Here is a 22,563-nt window from a genome sequence, read left to right as displayed (position 1 = left end):
TCATGATCTCGCAGTTCGTGGGTTCGAGCCCCGCGTCGGGCTCTGTGCTGACTGCCAGCTCAGAGCCTGGAGCCTGTTTCAGTCTGTGACTCCCTCTCTCTCTGACCCTCCCCTGCTCACGCTGTCTCTCTCTCTCTCTCCTAGAAATTAAATAAATAAATAAATAAATAAATGTAACTCAGCTCTACTAAGACTGTAACACTAGCCCTGTTGTAATTTAGCCCTACTGACTAGGAAAGGAAGTTGGTAGTAACTGATAAGGTTGAAAAGTTTTGGTGGGGTTGGATTATGCATAACCTTGGATTCCAGGCAGAAGGATTTGAATGACCTGTTGTAGGTAATAGAACTCATTGTAGATCCTTGAGCAAGGGAGTCATATAATGAAAATGAATTTGAGAAGATTTAAATTGATATTCTCAATCTGAGGTTAATGTTGAAGGCTGGCAGCGTTTTGAAGCATTCCCAGAATTAGATGTGCTTTCTGTTCAGCCACACGCAGCAGCAGCCTGTTCTAGAAATTGTAAATGCAGAAGGGAACACCCTGTGATCACAAAGGCAGCTCCCACCAACTTTGTTTTGCATCTTTGCAAAGTTCCTGATGAAGGTAGGTGCCAGATGTAAAGTGCAGATGATGGCAGAGAAATGAACCGGTAGGCCAAGGGTTAAAGACTTCTTATGCTAGCATTCAAAGGTTGCACCCCGTGGCCCTAGCCCTTACCTTTACCACTCTCCTCCTGGACCTTTGGTGCCTGGCAGCCACCTGGATTTGCTATTCATGAATGCTTTCCTTCCCAGCTCCTTTCACTAGCTCCAGCTCCAACTCATCAGTTAGACCTCGGGGGCAGGCTTGAGTGCTCACTGCCTGCCCCCACAAGCGTTTCCTGATTACTACAGCCAGACATCATCTCACACTTCAAAATCTTTGTGGTATTTATTTCTTAGCCACTCATTTATTAGCACTTATTAGCAGACTTGTGTAGTAGCTGTTTCCGTGTCTATTTCCACATCCTATCCTCCTATGCCTACCACCCAAGTCTCCTGGAGACTAGCGTAAGTAAGTATGCAGTAAAAAACTATGTAAGTAAATGGAATGAGAGATGTTGAAGGAAGAATCTGTGGAATTTGAGGCCTAACTAGTTACAGTTGAAGGAGAGAGAGGACTCTGTGATGACTCCAAGCTTTTGAGCCTGAGGATGAACAAAAGAGAAGTTCTTTGTCCAAAAATGGAGGTTGGAAAGGAAGCTGATTTTGAAGAGTGTGATAGAAATTTTCTTCCTTTCAGTTATTTGGATTTTCTTTCTTTTCAGCCTTTTTTTGTATTGGGTTTTCCCACTTTTGTGGGAGACCACTATTCCTAAAACCAAAAGACTATTAAACAATAGTAAAACAGTTCGGAGAAACGTCTATGGCATCCTCAGCAGAAAAGTCCTTTTGAGAGCTTGATTGGAACTGAGTCCTGATTGGGATTTTTCCCGCTACTGCTTCTTCACATCCTTCCCCTTTCCTCCATTGGTTGCTCCTCTAGATTCTCAAGAGACTGCAACTCCGTCAGACAGAGGTCTGATTGTACATTCTGTCAGTCGTATATAAATACTCCTTTGATGACTGCTCAGGGCTCCTTATGAACTGGTGCCCTGCTGAGGGAAGTGTGGGTAGTTCAAAGGTGCTAGCAGGTCCATTTTTAGAGAGTAAATCTTGGACACATTGGAAAAACTTAGGCCTACTTTTATGTAGGAAAAGAACTTAGACTTGTTTTTCCTTAATGCCAGTGAGACTACCTTTAGGAAAATAAGCCCCTTATTAGCTTCTTTTATCCCAGGAGTCCAAGTGCATGATTAACAAGACTTCCAGATTCAGGTAGTTTTCCTTTGGGAAAACTTACAGTGTTAAGAGATTGAATCACTTAAACGGTTAGTGATGGATGGTTCATCAACCCAGGAATTTTACTCCTTTCTTATACTTACTCAGTCTCTGTTTATATCACTATGGCAACACTGAGTTTGTTACACTGTGATTGTTTTAAAGGTCTTTCTGCTCCAACAGACTAAGGACTCCTTAAAAGCTCCCTGTCTATATTTCTGTCTCCAATACCTGATTTGTAATAGGTACTTAATAAATGTTGAATGAATAAATTAAAACAAACACACATGACAATTTTGTTAAGGAATTATGGAGAAACATGAAAGGGAGTAATTTGACCTGGATCTTGAAAAGTTGAATGCTGACAAGGTCAGGAAGGAGGCATTTCAAACCAAGGGAATATTTATAGGATTAAGGATATGGAAGAGCTTGATAGGTTGGGCCATATGACTGAATGATAGGAGTCATGATTAAAGGTGAGGCTAGAGGGGACTTGGGGACTAAACTGTGGAGGACATCAAACCACGGAGTCAGGTCTTAGGCAGTAAGGAGCAAAAGAGATTGGTGGGCAGGGAAGTAATTGTGCATTTTAGGGAGGTAATTCTAGATAGAGTGTGGGTGGATTAAATGGCTTTTTTTAAGGGGCACCTGGGTGGCTTAGTCAGTTAAGGACCCACTCAGGTTTCGGCTCAGGTCATGCTCTCCCGGGTCGTGTGATCAATCCCGTGTCTGGCTCTGCACTGACAGCACAGAGCCTGCTTGGGATTCTCTCTCTCTCTCTCTCTCTCTCTCTCTCTCTCTCTCTCTGTGCCCCCCTGCCCCCCCACTAGCACGCTGTCTCAAACACTTTTGTTTTTTTTTTTTTAATGTTTTTATTTTTTAAAAAGTTTATCCATTCTGAGAGAGAGACCGCACAGGTGGTGAGGGGCTCAGAGAGAGAGAGAGAATGAGAGAATCCCAAGCGGGCTCCAAGCTGCCAGTGTAGAGCCTGATGTGGGGCTTGAACCCATGAACTTAACCAACAAATGACATTTAACCAACTTTAACCATCTTAAGTTACACTAAAAAGCCACTATCTAAAAAGTCTAGAACATTTTCATCACACCAAAAAGTGGAGTGCTGTTTTGAAGGCTGTCTCTATATGGTCTCTGTGGTTAAAGGGATAAAAAGGAAGAGTCCTATTTAAAAGACATTTCTGAGTCAGACTCAACAGAACTAGAATAAAATGTTAGACTTAGTTATGTTTGTGAAAACACCCTCAAAATACTCTAGTTTTTTGCCACTGTACTCACCATTTTCCTTATTCTTATTTGTTATTGTATAGTAGCTCTAAAACTTATACAAGTAACATCTCTTCATTTTTTCTAATTTTGTATTAGTTTTATACTTCACGTTTCTTTTATGTTTGTGCTGCATTAATTTAAGATTCTTGTGAAAAGTACGAAGACCAAAGGGTTCTGCCAGGAGAGTTCACTCATAACTGGGATTCAAGGAATCACATACAAATAGATGTCTGTTTGTAATTGTAAAACAGCCAGTTTCATAATGGTGTATACTCGTGGTGAAAAAGTATTTTTATTTATCAAATCTGAGGCAACCTATAGGAGAGAGAATTGACTGGTAAGGGGCATGAGGCAACTTGATGGAAATATTCCACATCTTGATTGGGGTGTTAGTTACTCAAGGTATACTTTTGCTTAAACTCATCAAATTATACTGTTAATATCTGTACGTTTTGCTGTATATAAATTAGACCCCCTTTATAAGTAAAAAAATTAGAGGCAGCTGAGTGGGGGTTATTAGGCAGGTCTTTGTCTTACAGCACTTGAAATATTTCCAACGTTAGACCATAGCCCAGCATGCTCAGGGGACTTGAATTTGTTGCTGAAGAAGAATGATGGTTCAGTAATGTTCTTTGCTAGTAACAGGAATCAGTCCTCTAGAGCTTCCTGTGCACAAATGCTACCTCTGTCGCCACCACTGAAATTCATGTTTAGATGGGGTTTTCAGGGGCGCCTGGGTGGCTTAGTCGGTTAAGCGTCCGACTTTCACTTAGGTCATGATCTCGCGGTTCGTGGGTTCGAGCCCCGCGTCGGGCTCTGTGCTGACTGCCAGCTCAGAGCCTGGATCCTGTTTCAGCCTGTGACTCCCTCTCTCTCTGACCCTCCCCTGCTCACGCTGTCTCTCTCTCTCCTAGAAATAAATAAAACATTAAAAAATAATAATAATAATAATAGATGGGGTTTTCAGCAGTTACCTGGTCTTTGGCTAAAAGGTTCCAGAAAGTTACCTTTTTTCCCCCTTCCCAAATTGTGCAATATTCTTTTATAGTATATAACCCAGAAATGAGTATATCTGTTCACTTTGTTGTTGCCATTAAGAAATTAGGTACAGAGCCCAACTGTCAGTTCCTTCGTCTGTCCTGTTAGTCTGGCTGCTGTCCCTTCCCCCACCCTACAGCCTGGACATTTTTTCACTTGGCTCTTTCTCAGGAACAGGGGCAGCAGCTGGGCCTTCCACATCCAGGCACGAGTAGGGCTAAGAGTGCCCGATGTCTAAATCGGTGCCAGTCACGAGCTATGAATCCTGACTAGAGTGCTCCTTTTCTCAGTCAATTTGGACTTCTTACTCTAGGACCAGAGTGATCCTTTATCTATTTCTGCTCACCCCTGTCGCTGAGACCACAAATTTAAGCAGAACTGGAAATTTAGGAGTTCACTCAAGCCTCTTTTTCACTCCAGCTAAAGTCTGGTGTGGGTGAATGCTAACCTATTAGGTTTAACATTTAGAGATAAGTGGGTTGGAGACCAGAACAGGCTGCTGGAAGTAATTCCCTGATTGAGCTATAACTCCTCTATGGTAATCAAAGCCTTAGGAAGATTGCTAACCTTTTACTCTGTGTTTCTTCCTTGAGAATGTATCCTAAGATGCTTCTGGTAGATCTGTGTGAATTACTGTCCTGCTGTTAGAAATGTATTTTTAAAATAATATATTCACATGGTACATTTAAAGATACAAAAGGATACATGGAGAAAAAGCTCCCTTCCATCTCAAAGTAAAATGTAAACGGTGACCAACAAATCTACTGTATTACTAGTATATGACGTGTCCTCACTAAAGGGAGGAGGGAGCTGATCTGATTTGGTACCACAGTATTTTGTCTGGAAACTAAAGATGAAATTGTACAGGGACGCCTGGGTGGCTCAGTCTATTAAGTATCCAACTCTTGGTTTCGCTCAGGTCATGGACTCACTGTTCGAGGGTTCAAGCCCTGTGTCAGGCTCTGGGCTGACAGTGTGGAGCCTGCTTGGGATTCTTTCTCTCTGCCCCTCTCCTGATCGTACTTTCTCTCTCAAAATAAATAAATAAACTTAAAAAAAAAAAAAAAAAAGGCCAAACTATACATAAACACACTTGGCTTATAAATCTGTTTCTCACAGAGGTTGACAATTCTGAAAGTAATTTATAGCTATGCTAGGGTTGAAAAAATAGTAAATGGTAGATAATGGGAATCAGATTTCTCACTGTCAGAGAAACAAAGTACAAACAGTTAAGGGAGGCTAGAATGGACCCTGTGGCCCTGGATTAGAGCTGGAGACTTTAATATGACCTTATAGTTAGTGGGTTTTTTTAAGTTTATTTTTTATTTTGAGAGAGACCAAGACCATGCAAGCGGAGGAGGGGCAGAGAGAAGGAGAGAGAGAGACAATCCCAAGCAGGCCCCACATCATCAGTGCAGAGCCTGATGTGGGACTCAAATTCATGAACCGGGAGATCATGACCTGAGCCAACACCAAGCGTCCGATGCTTAGCCAACTGAGCCATGCAGGCACCCCTTAAAGATTTTAAGTAATCTCTATACCCAACGTGGGGCTTGAACTCAGAAACCCAAAATCAGGAGTTTCACCCTTTAGAGACTAAGCCAGCAGGTGCCCTTGTTTTGTTTTGTTTTTAAGTCATCTCTATACCTAGTGTGGGGCTTAAACTCACGACCTCAAGATCAAAAGTCACATTCTCTTGCGGGTGCCTGGGTGACTCAGTTGGTTGAGTCTGACTTCAGTTCAGGTCATGACCTCATGGTTCGTGGATTGGAGCCCCACATCAGGCTCTGTTCTAACAGCACAGAGCCTGCTTCAGATTCTCTGTCTCCCTTTCTCTTTCTGCCCCTCCCCTGTGTTCTCTCTCTCTCTCTGTCTCAAAAATAAATAAACATTAAAAAAAAAAAAAGAGTCATATGCTTTACCAAGTGAGCCAGCCAGGCACCCCATCGTTTTACTTTTTAAGTACTTTCTTACTTTATTAACAGTACAAAATACTACAGGCTTATCCTGTAATTTCTCTGTCCCAGCTGTGGAATCAGCCGTTTCTCCAAGAAACCCTGATTCTTTTTACTGGAGATGGTATTGCAAACCAAGATCTGGGTATAGCTGTGCTTGTTGCTATTAGGGTACCACTGCTCCTAGCCCCCCCTTAGCAGAGAGAGCTGGGAAACACATATATATGTATTAACCCGTATATATGTACATATATATCTTTCATTTTTCTATCTGTATGTATTAAACTAAACATGGGGCACCTGGGTGGCTCAGTCACTTAAGCCTCTGACTCTTGGTTTCGGCTCAGGTCATGATCTCATGGTTGGTAAGATTGAGCCCTACATCAGGTTCTATGTTGACAGCGCGGAGCCTGCTTAGGATTCTTTCTTTCCCACTCTGTCCCTCCCCTGCTCGTGCCTGCCCCCTCAAAATAAATGAATAAACTTTAAAAAATAAATGGATGGATGGATGAGACAAGTCAAAGAGACAGGAGCCAACCTAAAAAAGCTCCCTGTAGCTAAAGATAGAACAACTTGAACAGCAAAATAACCTAGTATTGGATTATACCCCACAGTGTAAAATAAATGTACATGAGTCTATGTTGCTGTAAAATAAATGACTGAATAAATAAAGGGGGGGAGAAGAAATTAACCTTCCTTACTGAATTATTCCACATAATATAGTTACGTTGATAGATACTGCTTTCTAGGAAGTGGAGCTTAATCTCTGCCTCCCCCTTGAATGTAAGCGAAATTAAGTGACTCCCTTCTAAAGAAGATAGTATGGGAAAGGAAAAATAACACCTCTATAGTGCACAGACCTGGCTGACACTACCTTGACCAAGTAATCACCAATAATAGGAGTGCCTGAGTGGCTCAGTCTGTTGAGCATCCGACTTTGGCTCAGGTCATAATCTCACGGTTTGTGACTTCAAGCCCTATGTCAGGCTCTGTGCTGACAGCTCAGAGCCTGGAACCTGCTTTGGATTCTGTGTCTCCCTCTCTCTCTCTGTGCCTCCCCCACTTGCTCACTGTCTCTCTCAAAAATAAATAAACATTAAAAATAATAAAGTAAAATAAAATCACCAATAATAGATAAGTCATATTAATATCTTGTGCCCCTGGTATGATTGATATATGATATGATGAGAGGGATACTTCACCTCTGTGCTGTTATTCTCAAAACCCATGACCCCAGTCTAAACAATAGGAAAACATCAAACAAGCCCAAGTTGAGGAACATTTTATAAAGTACTTCTTTAGGATATCAAAGTCTTTAAGGACAAGAAAGACTGAGAAATTTTGACAGACCAGAGAGACCAAGGATTCGTGATGGCTAATTGCAATGTGGTATCCTTAATTGGATCCTGGAACAGAAAAATGACATTAGTGGAAAAACTGGTAAAATCTAAATACAGTCTAGAGTTTAATAGTAATACATTAATTGTAATCTCTAACTCTAAAATTATTTCAAAATAAAACATCTAATTTTTTTTTTTTTTTTTTTTGGAAGTCTCTCAACCCCCTAGCTATCCAGTGTCCTTCCCTGGAAACAACCAGCATTATTAGTTCCTTTTATCTTCCAGAGAAATAAATAAATACAAATAGAAACAACCTTCCTTACCCTTAAAAATAATGCTGTGCACTTGGTACTATATATACCATTTTTGTACATTGTCCTGCTTTTAGATCATATCCCATTATCAATAGGAATCACACAGTATGTGTGTATTCAGTCTTTTCCACAGTTTTTTCTAAGTGGCAACAGAATTCCATTGTACAGATGTACTACATATAATTTAACCGTTTTCTTATTGGTGGCCGTTTGTTTATAGTCATTTGCTATTATACATAACTCTTTTTTGTACTTTACAAGCATATAAGATAAATTTTGAGAAGATTCCCTGGATTAAAGCATGTACACTTGTAGTTTTGTTAAACATATTCTCAAATTGCCTTCCATTAAGAGGTTGTACCAATTTATACTCCCCCTATAATGTATAAGAATGCTTATTTCTGGGGCTCCTGGGTGGCTCAGTCGGTTGAGCATCCAACTTCGGCTCAGGCTATGGTCTCACGGTTCGTGGGTTCGAGCCCTGCATCGGGCTCTGCTAACAGCTGGCTCAGAGCCTGGAGCCTGCTTCACATTCTGTATCTCTCTCTCTCTCTCTGCCCCCCCCCCCCCCCCCCGCACCACGCTGTCTCTCTCTCTCAGACATAAATTTTTTTTTAAAAAGTTAAAAAAAAAAAGAATGCCTATTTCTGCATACCATCACCAAACATAGGTGTGTTACAAAGTTATTTTTTTATCTTTGCCAATCTAGTATGTTAAAAACAAAACTTTTATATAGTTTAATTTGCATTTCTATTGTGAATATGGGTGAGTATCTTCTGTAGAATGCCTCTTCATTCTTTTGGTTTTGCCCATTTTTAAAAACAAATTTTTTAATGTTCATTTATTTTTGAGAGAGAGGACAAGAGCCGGAGTGGGGGAGGGGCAGAAAGAGAGGGAGACACAGATCTGAAGCACAGAGCCTGATGAGGGGTTCAGACTTATGAACTATGAGATCATGACCTGAGCTGAAGTCGGACACTTAACCAGATGAGCTACCCAGGTGCCGTAAGGTTTTGCCCATTTTTAAATTGATTGTTGATCTTTTTCTCATTGATTTGTAGGAGCTTTATATATTGGTAAAAAAAAGCGCTATGTTGTAAGAATTGCAAGTAATGTTTTTTCCAGTTTGTCTTATGATGTTTTCTTGTTTTTGCCCTGCAGAAAATACAGTTTTTTTATTGTAGCTGATTTTAATCAATTTTTTTTGTTTATATATTTTGAGAGAGAGAAAGAGCACGCACAAGCATGGGAGGGACAGAGATAGGGGGGAGAGGAAGAATCCTAAGCAAGTTCCACACTATCACCGCAGTGCCTGATGCAGAACTTGAACTCAAAACCTGTGAGATTTTGACCTGAACTGAAATCAAGACTCAGACGCTTAACCGACTGAGCTACCCAGGTGCCCCTGACCAATTTTTTTTTTTAAGGACTTCTAAATTTTAGTTTATATTTAAGAATTTTCTCATGTCTTTTTCTTTAATCCATTCGAAAAGTTTACTTTGATTAAAGATTGAAAGTCAAGATGGTTTTTTCCAAATATTTGCCCAATCATTCCATCACTGTTTATTGAATAGTTTAGTTTTCCCATTAATTGAAATTTTAAAAATCATCATCTCATATGCATCTGTATTTCTTTCTGGACTTTCTATTCTATTTCTGTACCATTGATTTCTTTGTTTAAAAATATGAACTCATAGTGTGCTGATTGTTTTTGATTTTTATTTTAGAAATCTTCAAGTATGTTTAGAAGTACACACTAAAAAAAGTACACACAAATTTATCATTGTGACTTTATAACAATTTTTTTTTTACATTTATTTTGAGAGAGAGAATGTATGTGCAAGTTGCAGAGGGGCAAAGAGAGAATCCCAAACAGGCTCTTCACTTTCAGTGTGGAACCTGATGGCAGGGGGTGGGGGTGGGGTGGGGAGTGGAGTGGTGGGAGCCCAGTGCGGGGCTTGAACTCACCAACTGTGAGATCATGACCTGAGCTGAAGTCAGACACTTAACCAACTGAGCCACCCAGGCGGCCCTATAACAATTTTTTTTCAATGTTTGTGGTGTCTTAAATTTTTTTTTAATGTTTATTATTTATTTATTTATTTATTTTGAGAAAGAGAGACCGCACAAGAGGGGGTGGGGGAGGGGTGGCAGAGAGGGAGACAAAATGTGAAGCAGGCTCTGGGCTCTGAGATATCAGCACAGAGCCCAATGCAGGGCTTGAACTCATGAAGTGTGAGATCATGACCTGAGTCAAAGTCGGACACGTAACTGACTGAGCCACCCAAGCACCCCTGTAACAATTTTTTAATATCTGGAAGGTCTACCTTCTCTCCCTTCCCCATTGCTCTTTTTCAGAATTTGCCTAATTATGTGGGGGTTTTTTTGTACTTTACCTTTAGAATAAGTTTGTCAATTTCCCCCAAAATAAAAATTCTCCTGGCATTTTTATAGAGATTATTTAAAATTATAAATTAATTTGGGAGATATGTCCTCTTGAGTCTTTCACAAATATGGCATTTGTATTTGTTCAGATTTTCTTTTGTGATCCTCACTGGTGCTTTAAAGCTGTTCACTATTCAGTTCTTCACATTTTTTGTTAAGTTCCTAACCAGGTATTTTTCCCTCCTTTTTCCCCCTCCTCTATTGTAAATAGATTTTTTTTCCTTTGTATCACTTTACAGGACATTTTGTGTATATATGTATATGTGAAGATTCTTAATTTTATAATTTTGTACCTAGCCACCCTAATGAATTTTTTAAATGTTTATTTATTTTTGAGTGGGGGGCACATGAGCAGGGGTGGGGCAGAGAGAGAGGGAAACAGAGGATACAGAGGATCCGAAGCGGGCTTCACACTGACAGCAGAGAGCCCAACTTGGGGCTTGAACTCACGAACCCTGTGAGATCATGACCTGAACCGAAGTTGGACAGTTAACTGACTGAGCCACCTAGGAGCCCTGTAAATTATTTTATTTGTAGTATTTCTTAAATTATTTCTTTTGGATTTTCTAGGTGTACAGTCATATTATCTACAAATGATATGTTTATTTCCTTTTCAATGTCTATAATTGAAGCTACATTTTTAAAGTGTTATAGTAAGGGGCGCCTGGGTGGCTCAGTTGGTTGAGCGTCTGACTTCGGCTCAGGTCAGGATCTCGCAGTTTGTAGGTTCGAGCCCCATATCGGGCTCTGTGCTGACAGCTCAGAGGCTGGAGCCTGCTTCAGATTGTGTCTCCCTCTCTGCTTCACCCCCACCCCCTCTCTCAAGAATAAATAAAGAATAAAGACTTAAAAAAATTTTTTTTTAAATAAAGTGTTATAGTAATACCTCTTATGTAGAAGGGGCTCTAGGGGACCCCAAGGTACAAACCCTAGGGTAGGGAGGAAACATTGGCAATTGGAGCTTTGGAACCCTGGGAGTGGGTTTTATATTTTTCTCTTTTGTTTCCTCTAGATGTGAAATCTGGGAGTTATACAGTGTTACAAGTGGTGGAAGCCCTTGGGTAAGAGCCTGCCTGTAGAGCCCCCTTCTCCAGCCCTGCCCATGCACTCTGAAAAGGTTATTTTGTACACTGCTGCTTTCCTGGACCTCACTGGTTCTGAATTTCTCCTACTGTAGCTCAGTACCCTCCTTTCCTGTCAGTACCTCAGTCTAAGTCTATATTTCTCTTGGTAAAAGTTAGATGCCACCTGACTAAAGTTCTTAAGGAAGTGTTGGAAGTTCCTGGATCAGCCCATAACTTTGGAGTGCAATAAGTGGTTGAAGGCCATCAAGTGTTATTTAATTAGAGCTGGGATTCCTCCTGTGCCTCTTAAAGACATCTACCTGCCCCCATGGGATTCTAGTCAGTGTGGCTCTGACTCAGACCTGCTCGTGGGCACTGCCTGGGGATTTGCCAGGAAGCTGACCTTGCACCAGATCCTCACTATAGGAAAAGGCTTGAGGAAATAGTTGGAAGATCAGTGTAAAACCAGATATCCAAGCACCAGAGGAAGTATGTACTTGTTGTTTGATGCCTGCTTTTCTCCTGTTTCATACTTGGTAGACCATCTAAATTGACAATTCTTATTTGCTAAGGTTGTTAACTGTCACAGGCAGCTTGTCTTCTGAAGCAGAAAACTAGAAGATTGGGAGCGTGGGATGGAATATAGGTCACTATTATGCCTGTCTTGCACATGACAGACCATTTGGCCTTTCTACTCCTGTGGCCTTGATCCATTTAAAAAAATAAATAAATAACTCCTTTATTTAGATGTAATTCATAGGACATAAAGTTCATTATTTTTTGTGTATTCATGCAACCCTCAATCAACTTTTGAACATTTTCATTACCTCAGAAAGAAACCCGATGCCCATTAGCAGCCACTCTTCAGTCCCTCCTCTTCTCAGCCCCTAGCAACCACTAATCTACATTCTGTCTCCGTGGATTTGCTAGTTTTGGAAATACCGTATAAATGGAACCATATATGTAGCCTTTGTGACTGGCTACTTTGATTTAATATATGTTTTCAGTTTATCCCTGTTGTAGCTCTTGTTAGTACTTCATTTCTTGCTGAAGAATAGTCTTGCTGAATTATATGAATATCACATTTTGTTTAACCATTCATCAGGTGATGGATGGATATCATGGTTGCTTTCAAATTTGGGATATTCTAAATAATGCTGATATGAACATTTATGTGTCTTGGTCTATTTTTAAACACCCAGTTTTCTACTTCTTAACAGGGTCCTTTCAACAGATCCTATTCTATTCCTGTCAAAAGTGATTTTATTTTTGCCCCTTTACGCCTAGGTGCAGACACCCTTATCCTTGAGATTTCAGTCAGATGTCCTAGTCCGTCCTCCTTCAGAAATCTTCTACTTCCTACATTAACTTGCTTAGATTTCTTCAAGTGTGTTTAAATGTAATCTCTATAAGAGCTATCTTGAAGATAAGTTACCTTATTGCTTCAGTCTAGGTTTTCCAATTCAGTAATCCTAAGTAGTTAAAACTTTTGTTCTGACTTCTTACTTTTTAAATTTCCAGTTATAAAGCTTTTCCCCCCTAAGAGCCCCATTGCTCTCAGTGTTTTTTTCTTAGCAGCAGTGTATTTATTCTCCTGTTTGGGTAGAAGTTGCTGCTGCCCGTGATCTGTTGAGCCCTGTGAGTAGCTGCTAAGCTCTGTTTCAGAGGAATGTCACTATCATATAAGAGTAAGCCTGATACCCAGTCAGTGTCTGGAAATGGATACTTCTGTTGGCTGTGGTGTCAGATGAGCCTCTAATGAATGCCAGATCAATCTGGGGATTGGCCCTTTAGGCTCTGGCTTTACTATTATCTATAATGCTGAGTACCTATAGAACACCTTTCCTGGGCTGGATTCCATGCGCAGGGGGTGAGCGTGACTGATTTCAAAATATTTATGCCTTCAAAAGTTTGAACAGTGTTACGTCAGACTCTCTGTACCCTACTTTTCCCCAGGTCGTCTCTAGAGAATCCAGAACCCCGAACTCGGGCACGAGGAATCCAGCTTCTGTCACAGGTGCTACTCCAGTGCCACTCCTTGCTCCTGGAGAAGGAAGGTACTGGCATCACTGGTAGGAGTGTCTTCCTGGATTGCTGAGCCAAGGCCTTCCTTGTTTGTTCAAGCCAACTTTACAGGGAGGGAAGAAAAAAGGGAGGGCACAAGGAATCTGTGAACCACTAATTCAGCATCTTCATTCCTCACTGGTATATGTGGCAGAGATGATAAGAATTGAGACTAAAGACACTAGGATTTCAAATGTAGCCTTAGACGTTATTTATTTACTTATTTTAAAATTTATTAATGTTTATCTATTTAGAGAGAGAGAGAGCATGTGAGTGGGGAAGGGCAGAGAGAAAGAGGAAGAGAGAGAGAATCCCAAGCAGTCTCCATGCTGTCAGCTCAGAGCCGGAGGCAGGCTCAATCCCAGGAACCATGAGATCATGACCTGCACCAAAATCAAGAATCAGACACTTAACCAGCTAAGCCACCAGACACCCCTCCTTAGACATTTTTATATTCTATAGCATAGTAGTGGGCAAACTACAGCCTGTTTTTATTAGCGTATGGCCACAACTGTATAGCCGCTTTCTGTTACAGTGGCCCCAAGTTGAGCAGAGTTGAGTAGTTATAACCAGTAGTATGTCCTGCAAGCCTAAAATATTTACTATCTGGCCTTTTGAGAAAGTTTGCCAATTCTGGTTCTATAGGAAGGAAGTTCTGGGTTGGAAAGTGGGTTCAAATGCGGACCTATGTGAGAGTGGATAATAAAAGATGTTCACCTATTTTCCTGACTGATCAAGTTACCCTCAAATGGGAGGGCATGGGACATATCTCTTAGTGAAGGAGAGAATTTGTAGTAGAGGCCAAATAGGAACAGCCTTTACAAAGTTTGGGAAGGAGCCTGTGTAAAATAATGGCTGCATTTCTGATTTGTGCAGTGATCCACCTGATCCTGTTCTATGAGAACCGGCTGAAGGACCATCATCTTGTGATCCCATCTGTCCTGCAAGGTTTGAGGGCACTTGTGAGTTCTCCTTTTTTCATTACATACTGTGTTTGCAGGAGCCTTTTTCCAGTGAATTCTTCCTTGTTTTTGGGCGTGAGACTCCCACATGTTGAGGAGCAGATGCCCAAGTGGGGAATAAACTAGTGTCAGCCAGTTTCACTTCTGTTTTTAGTCTAGCGATTCTAAGTATTTTGGGGGGACTGGAATTCAGAACCAAAGTGGAAGGAGCTGCAGAGAACTAATCAGCTCAAGAAAAGGAACCATCTATCTCACTCTTAGCACTTCTTCTTGTCTTGGATGTTGTGACTCCCACTATAGCTAATTAGGCCTGTTCGGGGGATTGTATCTTGAAGGCTAGAATTCCCTCAGTGCTCACACATCTCTTCTTCTCCCCCAGAGTCTATGTATGGCTCTGCCCCCAGGGCTGGCTGTTTCTGTGCTTAAAGCCATCTTCCAGGAGGTTCATGTCCAGGTGAGTGATCACAGTCACTATCATATTCTCCTGTCTCCCAGCCCTGACATAACCAGGATTAGGTGGCAAAAATAACGCCTTCTAAGTCCTGAACTTTTTCAGATCCCTGACCATGTTTACATGCTAGTCCTAGCTACTATATAAGGAGAGGGAGCCATGCTATTATGTCTGACCTGTGTCCTCTTAAACCTAAAGAAAGTAAAACAGACAGGTTTTGGTTATTGGCTCCACTGCTGTAACTAGTAGTCCAATAGCCATAGCCTTTCTCTGCATTCCTTCTTAGGCTCTTCTTATACTAGTATAAAGAGCACTGTCCACCTAGAGATTGTGAAGCAGGAAGTAGTTTTGTCAGCTTAGGTATTCTTTGAGTACTTTACTTACCTCTGGTCTCTTCCACCTCCAAGTCCCTGCCTCAGGTGGACCGACACACAGTCTACAGTATCATCACTAACTTCATGCGAACCCGGGAAGAAGGTAAAAGGCAGAGTTCTTTGGCAAGTCTGAAGCAAGCATATCCTTTTCCCCTCCATTACCAGGATTCATGTTTAGCCTGGAAGTCATATAGGAGAGATAATACTCTGAAAAAGAATGAAAGGAAACTGAGGAGGTCCTCACTCCCCAGTAAACTAAAGGAAGGATAGAGTATGGGCTGATGTTTTAGATTCTTACCTAAAGAGGGTGCCTGGGTAGCTCAGTAGGTTAAGCATGGACTCTTAATTTTAGTTCCTGAGATGGAGCTTTAGTTCCTGAGATTCATGCTGTCAGCGGAGCTTGCTTGGGATTCTCTTTCTCCCTCTCTCTCTGCCCTTTCCCCACTCATGTTCTCTCTCAAGATAAATAAATAAACTTAACAAAAAAAAGGGGCACCTGGGTCGATTAAGTGTCCAACTTCCGCTCAGTTAATGATCTCGTGGTTTGTGGGTTCAAACCCCGCATTGGGTTTTGTGCAGGCAGCTCAGAGCCTGGAGCCTGTTTCAGTCTGTGTCTCCCTTGCTCTCTGCCCCTCCCCCACTCATGCTGTCTCTCTCTGGTTCAAAAATAAAAAATAAAAAACTTAACAAAAAGAAACTCTTACCTCTCAGTTATAAATTGCACATCTCTTCTTCATTTTGCACTCTCTCAGAATAGGAAAACAAAAGAGTCTGCTCTGGGAAGCAGCTAAGGTGGGACAGTGATTGTAGACGGAAAACCCAAGCCAGAAGAAAGCCCAGCTTTCTATTTTGAGGGAGGATAGTGACCTGTTCTCTCCTCTCCAGAGCTGAAGGGCCTAGGAGCTGACTTCACCTTTGGCTTCATCCAGGTGATGGATGGGGAAAAAGATCCGCGAAATCTTCTGGTGGCTTTCCGCATCGTCCATGATCTCATCTCTAGGGACTATAGTCTGGGTACGTCCTTGTAGCTTTGAATTAGCTGGTTGGGGCTTGTCAGATGAGTGAAAATTAAAAGTTGACCTCATTGTTTCTCTGTTACCTTAGGACCCTTTGTGGAGGAGTTGTTTGAAGTGACATCTTGTTACTTCCCTATTGATTTTACCCCTGTAAGTAGCACCTTTCAATCATTTGTTCATTTGTTCATTCATTCATTCAAATATTCATTGAGTACCTCCTGTGAATCAGGTCCAGTTCTAGGCACTGAGGACAGCAGTGAACAAAGGAGACAGTCTGTGCCCTTGTGAACTTAAATTTTAGTAAACTGGAAATGGAAAAGCATTTGCCATCAGAGGAAGGAGTCAGTTCAGCGGTTACTTGGGGGCTCCTTAAGCTCCTTAACAATGTACTTAGTGTGCCAAGGGCTACAGGATTGTAAAATGTGGTTTCTGCCCTTGAAGACTAAAACATTTAAGTAACAGTATGAGATTATGAATCAAAACAAGTGGTGTTCTAATTGTTCAGAGAAGACTGAGTTCATTGTGAGCTCGAGTAGGCAGGAAATGACTTCACAGATGAGATGAGATTTCAGTTGGTTTCTAAGGAATGAGACGATCCTGGAGTCTGAGAGAGGATCTCAGGCAAAGGAAACAAAATTGACAAAACAAAGAAGACACAACTGAGTGCAGTATATGCAGCATGCTCTGACCGTGACCCCCTGGGACCTTCCTCTTGCTCTGCATCTTGATTTCCCTTCTGTGTCCAAAAACTCAGGATCTCCTCACTGTGTGGGTATGCATGCATATGTGTACTGCAAGCATTAGTGGTTTTGAAGAAATGAAAGGAGTTTCTATGACAGCACACCAAATAGCATCTGAGTATTGACTCTTACTGCCTTTAAAGTTACACAGCCATCTTTGCCACGGGGAATTGCTTACCAGCTTATTCCAGTTGACACCATGGTCCTTAGGGCCACCTCTCCTGAATTTCTCTTCATCTCTTTTGTAATCAATGTCACTATTTCTAATTCAGAAGAACTTACGCCTTTGAAATCTTGAAAACTCTTTGTTAGGGCACCAGGTTTCTGTTTTTGCTTTATTTTATGTTTGTTTTGAAAAAATAATTCATTAAATGATCCAAAACCTTTTAAGGTACAAAAAGGTGAAAATCTGTCTACCACCATTTCTTTTCTCTGTTGTCAACTGTTTTATAAATTAGGTCTGTATCTTACAGAACTTTTTCATCCATACGTAAGCAAATGCTCCCCTACCAATGGCAGTGTATATATGCACTTTTCCTGTACTTGGTCTTTTTCACTTAGTATATCTTGGACAGTGTTCCATATCAGTATTAAGTTAGCCCTTTATTCTTTATGGCTGTGTAGTATTCCTTTCAATGTAAATACCTAATTAATTTTACTGGTCCTCTATGGGATAAAGGTTGTTGCTAATCTTATGTTGTTACAGGCGACACTGCAACTTACATATCCTGTACATGCATCATTTCGGATATATATGTGGGTAGAACAGTAGGATAAATTCCTAAAAGTGGAATTGCTGGAATATATGCATTTCTAATTTGGAGGCAGGAAAGAGTATGTCATTCATTTTTTGATATGTTATAGAGTGAGCACGATTCAACAAAAGTTAGAGAGTGAAGCCTTTTTATACCCCTTGACTGCCAACCATCCGTTTTCCTTTTAAAGATGATAATTGCTCCCAACTGCTTATGTATTTTCTCAGATATTCTACACAAAAAAAGTTATATATAATGGTAGGAGAATGTCTCTTATTCGAGTCGATTTTTTTAAGGAAGCTTTACACCCAACGTGGGCCTTGAATTCATAACCCCAAGATTAAGAGTCACATACTCTACCTACTGAGGCAGCCAGGTGCTGCTCAAGCAGAATTTTGTATGTTGTTCTGCACTGCAGTCTGTATGGGAAGCAGAAAACTCTTGTCAGTTAAAATAAGAGACACCTTTTGAGGAGGGCACTTGTTGGGATGAGCACTGGGTGTTGTATGGAAGCCAATTTGACATTAAATTATATTTAAAAAATAATAAATAAAAATTGGGAAAAGCCTACTCAAAAAGGTTTGCAACTGGCAGTACCAGGTACCTTTGGATTCTGTTGTCTTGGCACTATTAAGTCATTTCTTTTCATCTCCTTTTTAGCTTCTAAAATTTTATTGTTAAAATCTCTTATTAATCTATTGTTTTTTCAACTTTAGCTTTATGTCTTGGTTTTTAAATTATTTTTAATTTTTTTTTAAGTAATCTCTGCACCCAGTATGAGGCTTGAACTTATGACCCTGAGATCCAAGAGTCACATGCTCTACCAACTGAGCCAGACAGGCACCCCTAGATTTATGTCTTTTTTTCTTACTGTTTATGTATTTATTTTTGAGAGAGAGAGAGAGAGAACATGCACAAGTGGGGGAGAGGCAGAATCTGAAGCAGGCTCCAGGCCCTGAGCTATCATCACAGAGCCTGATGCGGGGCTCGAACCCACGACCATGAGATCACGACCTGAGCCGAAGTCAGATGCTAAACTGACTGAGCCACCTAGGTGCCCCCGGACTGACTTTTTTTTTTTTTAATGTTTTATTTGTTTCTAGGAGAGATAGAGAGAGACAGCGTGAGCAGGGGAGGGTCAGAGAGAGAGGGAGTCACAGACTGAAACAGGCTCCAGGCTCTGAGCTGGCAGTCAGCACAGAGCCTGACGTGGGGCTCGAACCCACGAACCGCGAGATTATGACCTAAGCGAAAGTCGGACGCTTAACCGACTAAGCCACTCAGGCGCCCCCGGACTGACCTTTTAACACAGAAACTATGAATGTTTTTTTATGTTGCCAGAATTATACCTTTTTTATAAGGATGAAAAAATAGAAATGTCCATCAAGGGGGAATTATTTAAATAAATTGTGGCTCAACTGTATGATGAAATATAATCAGTCATGAAACCTAATGTTATGGAAGAATAATACCACAGAAAATGAACCTAAAGTATTAAGTGAAAAAAAAAGATCATAAATCCTATGTTCAAAACAATTACAGTTTTAAAAGTATGTATATTTTAAAGAGAAAACAGTGTCTCCTAACGTATAGTCATAGTATGTATACAAAGAAGAAAGTTATGTACCTGAAAGTTAAGGTGTTTGCCTTTCAAATGGTGAGATGATAGAACGTAAATGTCCAACAGGTAGAAATTCCCAAGGAACATGTAAGAGTAAGCATGTCTTCCTGTTGGGGCCTCCTGTCACACTGTTCTGCCCGCTTGGGTGTAAATATCACCCTATTCTGCAGGGTTGCCAGGTTGAATCTTGTGTCCAAGGGTGGTCTGAAGAGTTGTGCAAACCCATGGCCCTTCTCCTTTTTCCAGCCACCTAATGATCCCTATGGTATCCAGAGAGAAGACCTCATCCTAAGTCTTCGAGCTGTGCTGGCTTCTACACCACGCTTTGCCGAGGTGGGTCTAGCCAACGTTAGATATGTAGCCTCAGCCCAAAGAAGGCTCTGAAGAAAGAATAGTAAGAGTATGGGGAAGAAGAAAGCTCCCATATACATTTTCGGATATGGCATCCTAAAATGTCTTAAGGTTTGTGTGGCAAGTATCTTCAGACCTTCAAAGTAGAAAACTTTACCATCTCTTTGTTTAAAATAATAATCCAGTCCGTATATGGTGCTCTCTTTTGAAATCCTGTAGTATTGCCAACTAGCCCACTTTTCAAGTTAACTGGGAGTCTGGCCACAGGTTGGCAGGAAGGTTCGTTTACAGTTACAATGCCTGACTCAACTGTAACTCTCTAATGTAGGTCCTACCCCGGGCACTGGTGGCATGAAGGACATAGTTGGCCTTGGCATTGCTACAATACTACCCATCTCAGACTTCAGTTCTTTCTTCTCTCCCACAGTTCCTGCTGCCCTTGCTGATTGAGAAAGTAGATTCTGAGATTCTGAGTGCCAAGCTGGATTCTCTGCAGACTCTGGTGAGTGGTTTCTTTTATTCCAGGGGCACTAAGGAAGATAGCAGAGAGCCAGGGAATATAGTTCAGTGGTCCTCAAGAGAGGGATACCCAGAATCTGGGCTTATATGTTGACCTAAAGCAATCCCCCCCTGCATAATTGTGTGGTCCTATAGTAAGGGGCAGCTGAGGAAAGCCTGACCAGGGATCCCTCTTTATGCTTGTTTTCAGTCTATCAGGATAAACTCCCATTTTCTATGGCCTGGATAGGACTTTTGTGAAATCCTGCTGGTTCTTCTGCTGAGAGCCTTGCTCCTTCAGGTGCCATTCTGCTGAGGTGCCTACATGTCCTCAGAGTCTGTTTGTGTAGATAGCTGACACCTGTGCTTTCCTTGGCAGACTGCTTGCTGTGCTGTGTACGGACAGAAGGAACTGAAGGACTTCCTCCCCAGCCTTTGGGCTTCTATCCGCAGAGAGGTGAGTGTTAATTAGATAAACTCACTACTGTTACCTCCCAGTTGCTGGAGATGAGGGGAAATAACACAGCCTGTCCTTTTCCCTGTTGTTGGCCTGGTTATTCAGCAAGCCAGTAAGGGGGCACACTTCTAGTTGAATGACAAGGGAGGGAGAGAGTCAGCTGTTTGATGATAGCACATGATCACCTTTGCATAGTGCCCACTTCCTGTCCTTCCTTGGTCATGATGCATCTGTCACCATATTGAATAAAAGAGGAGAAGAAGACTCGGGTAAGGGGATCCCAACAGCCACTGCTCAAAGTTGGTATCCTGTTTCTTAAAAAGTATGTGTATCAATTCTACTGGGACTAAAGACTTGGTAAGAATACACCCATTGAGAAGAAACTCACTTGAAGGGTTCATTTCTATGGCTGTACCCTAAAGGTTCTTAAACCCCACTCCCCCAAGGAAATAGGCAGTGGGTGGATGGGCTCTCACCTGGTGCAGGCTCACCTCAGTAGCCATGGGATCCCTCCCTGACAGGTGTTCCAGACGGCAAGTGAGCGGGTGGAGGCAGATGGCCTGGCGGCTCTCCACTCCCTGACTGCGTGTTTGTCTCGCTCTGTGCTGAGGGCTGATGCTGAGGATCTCCTTGACTCCTTCCTTAGCAACATTCTACAGGGTAATGGGACCATGGCAGCCAGAAATGGGGTTGAGTACAATAGAAAGAAGTTTCTTAAAGCCAGTGACCTTTCATGAGTAGCCTCCCACATTCATTGACTTGGGTGCTGGAGTCCTACTTTGAATTGAAAACAATTTGAGTGGTAACTGCTAGCAAACTCTCCCAGGTCTCAATCTCCAACTTTTGTGGACTGCAGGGGAATCGGGCAGCATTCAGCCTACTCCCCAGGTCTGTAATGTGCTGCCTCTCTAGACTGCAGGCACCATCTGTGTGAACCGGACATGAAACTGGTGTGGCCTAGTGCCAAACTGTTGCAGGCAGCTGCAGGTGCATCTGCTCGGGCCTGTGACCACATCACCAGCAACGTACTACCTTTGCTGCTGGAACAATTCCACAAACACAGTCAGGTGAGGAAACAGAATCTTTTGAGGAAATGGGAACCTTGCTGGGATCCTTTTCATAGAGAGAGAGCTAAGCATTGAGTTTGTCCCACATGGTAGATCTTGGGTTTTTCTCCCATCAGCTCCTACTGGTTCCCTTGTTCACACTTTCTGACACTCTTACATAAAAGGATAATTCTCCCCACTTCCAGAGGAGCAGGACTGAAATCTTTTAAATTATTCTTTGACCCCAGTACTCCTTAAAACATTACAGAGCAACCAGCGGCGGACAATCCTTGAAATGATGCTGGGTTTCTTGAAGCTACACCAGAAATGGAGCTATGAAGACAAGGGTGAGGTCACCTTCCAGGTGGGGTGTCCTTGTGGCTGCTGAGCACTGTATTCCTTTGAAGGATGGCAGGCAAGGAATGCAACCGAGAAGTGTTCTAGAACAACAGCATTCTTGTTCTAAGGTGGTAGCACCAGAGCGCACTTACCAGATGAGGCCTATTCAATTTTTCCTCGTCTACTTCCTGGACACCCAGTGGATTAAGCTCTTTGAATCTTGCCCCAAGTTGTCTTTGCATCACCACTGAGTCAGGGCTTCCCTCTAACCTGGACTCCCGTCTGTCCTAGATGAAAGGCCTCTGAATGGCTTCAGGGACCAGCTGTGCTCACTGGTGTTCATGGCTCTGACAGATCCCAGCACCCAGCTTCAGCTTGTTGGCATCCGTACACTTGCAGTCTTGGGTGCCCAGCCAGGTACACTTAAGGGAAGAGAAATGAAAGGGTATTGGTCCTTTCCTTGCTATTTTCCATCTTAAGAGCAATCCTGGGGGCACCTGGGTGGCTCAGTTGGTTAAGCGTCCAACTTTGGCTCAGGTCATGATCTCAGTTTGTGAGTTCGAGCCCCACATCGGGTTCTGTGCTGACAG

The 22,563-nt window shown here is 41.9% G+C and overlaps 1 protein-coding gene across 3 annotated transcripts in view; it reads left to right on the top strand.

Annotated features, from left to right (window-relative positions):
- The window catches only part of MMS19 (MMS19 homolog, cytosolic iron-sulfur assembly component), a 32,414-nt gene that overhangs the window by 2,641 nt on the left and 7,210 nt on the right, over positions 1-22,563 (top strand). For all 3 annotated transcript variants that reach the window (XM_039230261.1, XM_039230262.1, XM_039230260.1), the window contains exons 2-15: positions 11,248-11,296; positions 13,256-13,356; positions 14,240-14,325; positions 14,705-14,779; positions 15,184-15,253; positions 16,036-16,164; positions 16,255-16,316; positions 19,529-19,615; positions 20,061-20,135; positions 20,511-20,588; positions 21,110-21,248; positions 21,501-21,655; positions 21,903-21,981; positions 22,265-22,390. In XM_039230261.1, coding sequence (XP_039086192.1) covers positions 11,248-11,296; positions 13,256-13,356; positions 14,240-14,325; positions 14,705-14,779; positions 15,184-15,253; positions 16,036-16,164; positions 16,255-16,316; positions 19,529-19,615; positions 20,061-20,135; positions 20,511-20,588; positions 21,110-21,248; positions 21,501-21,655; positions 21,903-21,981; positions 22,265-22,390 — 1,311 coding nt within the window. The remainder of the gene's footprint in view (positions 1-11,247; positions 11,297-13,255; positions 13,357-14,239; positions 14,326-14,704; positions 14,780-15,183; positions 15,254-16,035; positions 16,165-16,254; positions 16,317-19,528; positions 19,616-20,060; positions 20,136-20,510; positions 20,589-21,109; positions 21,249-21,500; positions 21,656-21,902; positions 21,982-22,264; positions 22,391-22,563) is intronic.

The sequence above is a fragment of the Hyaena hyaena genome, unplaced genomic scaffold, assembly GCF_003009895.1.
Source record: "Hyaena hyaena isolate Hyena2069 unplaced genomic scaffold, ASM300989v1 scaffold_44, whole genome shotgun sequence".
NCBI lineage: Eukaryota > Metazoa > Chordata > Mammalia > Carnivora > Hyaenidae > Hyaena > Hyaena hyaena.
The sequence above is the reverse complement of the archived record's forward strand: the minus strand, read 5'-3'. Positions and strand labels throughout refer to the sequence as shown.